Genomic DNA, 4,085 nt, shown 5'->3' with positions numbered 1-4,085 from the left:
TTGCAGTCCGTTGGCATGCAGCTGAGTGATCTCGTCGATTAAAAATAAAATATACAATATGCTTCTGCATCAATTCTACATCACCGTTGGGCAGAAAATAAAATTAATGCATAAAACTCATAAATTAACTTAAAATCCATATAATTACTCTTCGAAATTAAATTCTCTCGTTGGTTCAAATTTACCAATGATAGGTTCTATAAGACCTCTAGGTGCAGATCTAGCGGGTAAAACATCTTGTTGGTGTACCTTGGTAGCTAGTGCACCCGCGGCGATGTCGGAGATGAAGTGCAGTGACGGTGACCGACGACGAGGCGAGGTGCAGGCGGTCTGGTGGTGGCACTTCCCGCCGCTTCAGCACTCCCTTGAACGGTAGGGTTAGGGTAGTAAGTGGGGATCATGGTGGCGGTAGTGAACCTCACATTTCAAGCCCTAGCCCCCACCTCCTATTTATAGTGCTGCGCGACGGGGAGCCATCGATCACTTAGAAAGGCTGAGCGCCCCCTATCAGGGACGTGGATTAAGGGCCCAATTAGCTGTTGGACCAATTGGTGGAGATCACCCTAACATCGCATGCTCCTCATCAGTGGGTGCGCCAACAGCCAAGCCAGGAGCCACATCTAGAGACACGGAAGCGAGCGCACTGACTACATCGTCAACTTGGGCGGTGACCTCATCAACTGTGTTCTCCTGCATCTCAGGGACTCCACCAATATCATACCAAGGCAAGGCCAGAATAGGAGGCTAAATCTGAGTGCTTGCAGTGGCTCTGGTGGGATAGGGAGTGGCACGCCTGGTGTCACACTGGGACGCAGGTTAGGAGGCGAAGTAGAGACTTCCCATTCCAAGATAGTGACAACCAGTGCCCTGTTCGCTTGGCTGATAAGCCATGGCTGAAAGTACTGTTGGTTGATTTATCGTGAGAGAAAAATATTGTTCGTTGGCTGAAAAAGTACGGCTTATAAGCCAAGCGAACAAGCATTTGAGTGGGTGGGTTGCCGATGGGGTGGAGTATGGATAGCTGGGAGTGGGCCAAAAGTGTAGTTGGAGAAGTCAGGCATGGGGTTGGTGTCGGCCTAGGTACGGATGGAATAGATTTTAGCGATGCCGGCAGGCCCACTCCCATCTTTAGTTGCAGGGTCTTTCAGACTATCTCCAACATAAACAATCCAAACACAATACCCATTCAATAGTATAGGTCATCTATAGTGAAAGGGTCACGGACCCAAATCTCGCCTTCTCCAATAGACCCATGACCCCAAAGTCTCCTAGCCACAAGTTCACTTGGTAAAAAAAAATCTTACCAGCCACCCCCTCCTCCTCGCAAAATAGAAGCTGCCCAGATCTCTCTCTCGATCTTCCCAGGCGGCGGCTGGGCGTGGCGACGGCGCACCACCATGGGTGGCGTGGCGGCGGCCCCTTCCCCCTCCGCCTCCTTCCTGCCTCCCTCTCTGCTCTCCACCTCCTCTCTCTTTGCCTCTCTCTCTCTCCACGCGGCGGTGCATCTAGGCGGATAGGACGAGGCGGCAGCGCACCAGGCCGCCCTAGGCCGGCCAACGGCACGGGTGTCCTGACGGCGCCTCTCTCTCTCTTCCTCTCCCTCTCCCTCTCTCCAGATCTGCGGCCGCATCGGTCAGCCTCCGGCGCACCGGCGTGCCCAAGCCCCGGTGGTGCGTGCATCTCTCTCTCTCGCGCCTTCGCTTTCAGGGGTGGCGGCATGCCGTCAGGCCACGAGCGCAGCCTCCCATTCGGTGCCCGGGACCTCCTGCGGCCGTGGCTCCCATTCGGACGGCGGTGGGGGTGCGGGCTTCGAGCGCAGCCTTGTCATGGAGGCGCCCCCCCCCCCCCAAGCGCGACCGACGGCGGGACCTCCCGGCCGTGGCTTATGTTCGGTGGCGGTGGGGGCACGTGCGGATCTGGGGCCGTCCGTGTCTTCTCCGGTCATACCGCGGTGGTGAGCAGATCTCGCTCGGGCTCCTGTCATCCCCTTCCCCGTGGTGGTGGGCCTAGCATATACGTGGAGACGCAAAGAGACATAGAAAAGTCACTTATTTGGGTCGCTCGTCGCCCACAGCGTAAAATAGGTCCTGTGTTGTTTTTTACCCTAAAAGACCGTGAAGCACGCATTTTTTTTTATATATATGGGCTCACGTTATGTCTACGCTGTTGGAGACGGCCTCACTTTTTGGATTTTGCGTCTGCACTCGTCCGCGTTCTGCCTGTCTTATCCGTCGTGCAGCAGGAGAAGAGCAGCAAGGGTCGGAGAAGCCTCCCCAAGCTTCGCTAATCGCTATGCAGCCCGTCAAGGTGTACGCCGACCGGCGGTCGCAGCCCTCCCGAGCTGTCATCATCTTCTGCAGGTATTGCTGTGGCTCCGTTCCGTTCGGTTCCCCTAGTCTCGTCCGGCCGCCGATTATTGATGTCCGCCACCGTCTTGCAGGGTGAACCAGATCGATTTCGAGGAGGTCACGGTGGATCTGTTCAAGTCTCAGCACCTCACCCCCGAATTTAAAAGTACCATCCTCAGACCCTTTCCTGACACTCCCCCACCCCCTTCTTTTTTTTTTCTGATAGATAGAGATGAGAGAGGGAGAGTTCTTTCACCTTTCTCAAATTCAGCGGCAATTCTGTGTAATATGTAATATTTCGTATTTTCCTTTGTGCTTTCCGTTGCTGTATGGTCTTGCTTGCTTGGGTGACTCTGGGTAAATCATGAAACTCATCTCGTTAGTATTTGCAGTGTTTCTCCATGTATGCTGATACGCTTTTCTCTCTTCATTCAGAAGTAAACCCCATGGGACAGGTACCTGCAATTGTTGATGGAAGATTCAAACTATTTGAAAGGCATACCCTCTCAAATCTTACACCAACTCTCTTGATTTATTATTTGCTTGCTTACCTTCTCAAATTTTGCTGAAAGGCCATCCATGAACAACCACATACAGAGAGTCACAGACTCAATGTGTTTGACTTGACTCTGGCTAAAATGTCTTTACATATTAAATTAGAAGCAGAGGCATTTTTATTTACAAGCTTGAATAGGAACTGCACAACTATCTGATGCCTAAAAGGAAATTTCGAGACCTTCCAATAAATCTGTTTAATTACTTAATGATATAATTAGGATCACCCGGTTACATTACTATTCTATTCTATTATATGCAATTATTTTTGTACATCCTAGTTGTAGCTGTGATACTTGATGTTTTATGATGGAAATTTTCCTTTTGTGACAGTCATGCTATTTTGAGGTATCTTGCATCGGTGTTCCCTGGAGTTGCAGATCACTGGTGCGTTATATATTAGTAGTGACACTAAAGTTATCTTATTTCCACAAGTGTTGCTTTATCTTTTTTATTTTTATGAATATTATGCCTTTTTATCGGCGTTGTTTTACATAATAGTAATGACACTGAGTATGTGTTTGGTTCTTAATGTAGCTGTGGCCGTTTTTTATGTGTCACAAGTACTTTTAGTCTTAGTTGGAGTCTTTTAACCATTGGATCGTTCAAGTTAAATGCGAGTATAATAATTAATTAGTAACATTTTAGATTAGATACCACTAGGGTTCGAACCAAGAGGACAACAATGTAGCGACCTCTCAATTATAGGTTCCCTACCCGTCGAATGTCCTCTATAAACAGAGTCTCTCTCTCTAGCGCACATATTAAAGGTTAAACAGTGTCGTGAAAACTCAAAAGTACCGCGCCCCTCCCTCCGATGCCCTCTTCTCCCTCTCCAATGAATCTAAACCTATAACAGATAGATCATTAGAATATCTTAGTTTTCTATAACAGGGGATAATGTTCAAAGCATATTGTTTTGTGGAGGGTGACTATGTTATGGTCGGCTGGACCTATGAACGCAAGAGACGTCTCAGCAGTGGCTGAGTCGCCGGCACCAGGTGGTGGAGCCGGCCCGGCTGATGGCTGAGTCACAAGTAGCTATTTGGGTCAGTTAGTTTGTTAGATCACAGGAATAATTTGTGTGGAGTTTGTTAGCTGCATGTTAGTTTGTTATGCATGTTTAGTGTTATCCCTAAATTAGTGACATGCTTGTATCAGCCTATATGGCAAACCATTCGA

General features: G+C 49.0%; 1 protein-coding gene across 1 annotated transcript; it reads left to right on the top strand.

The window, feature by feature from the left end:
* The first annotated feature begins 2,157 nt into the window (after window positions 1-2,157).
* On the top strand, window positions 2,158-3,854 carry LOC136533149 (glutathione S-transferase T1-like). The gene is made up of 4 exons (XM_066525718.1): window positions 2,158-2,360; window positions 2,441-2,514; window positions 2,784-2,844; window positions 3,237-3,854. Exons 1-4 carry the CDS (start codon window positions 2,293-2,295, stop codon window positions 3,304-3,306), a joined length of 273 nt encoding a protein of 90 aa, XP_066381815.1. The 5' UTR covers window positions 2,158-2,292; the 3' UTR covers window positions 3,307-3,854.
* Window positions 3,855-4,085: the final 231 nt, after the last annotated feature.

The sequence above is a fragment of the Miscanthus floridulus genome, unplaced genomic scaffold, assembly GCF_019320115.1.
Source record: "Miscanthus floridulus cultivar M001 unplaced genomic scaffold, ASM1932011v1 fs_790_1_2, whole genome shotgun sequence".
Taxonomy (NCBI): Eukaryota; Viridiplantae; Streptophyta; class Magnoliopsida; order Poales; family Poaceae; genus Miscanthus; species Miscanthus floridulus.
The sequence above is the reverse complement of the archived record's forward strand: the minus strand, read 5'-3'. Positions and strand labels throughout refer to the sequence as shown.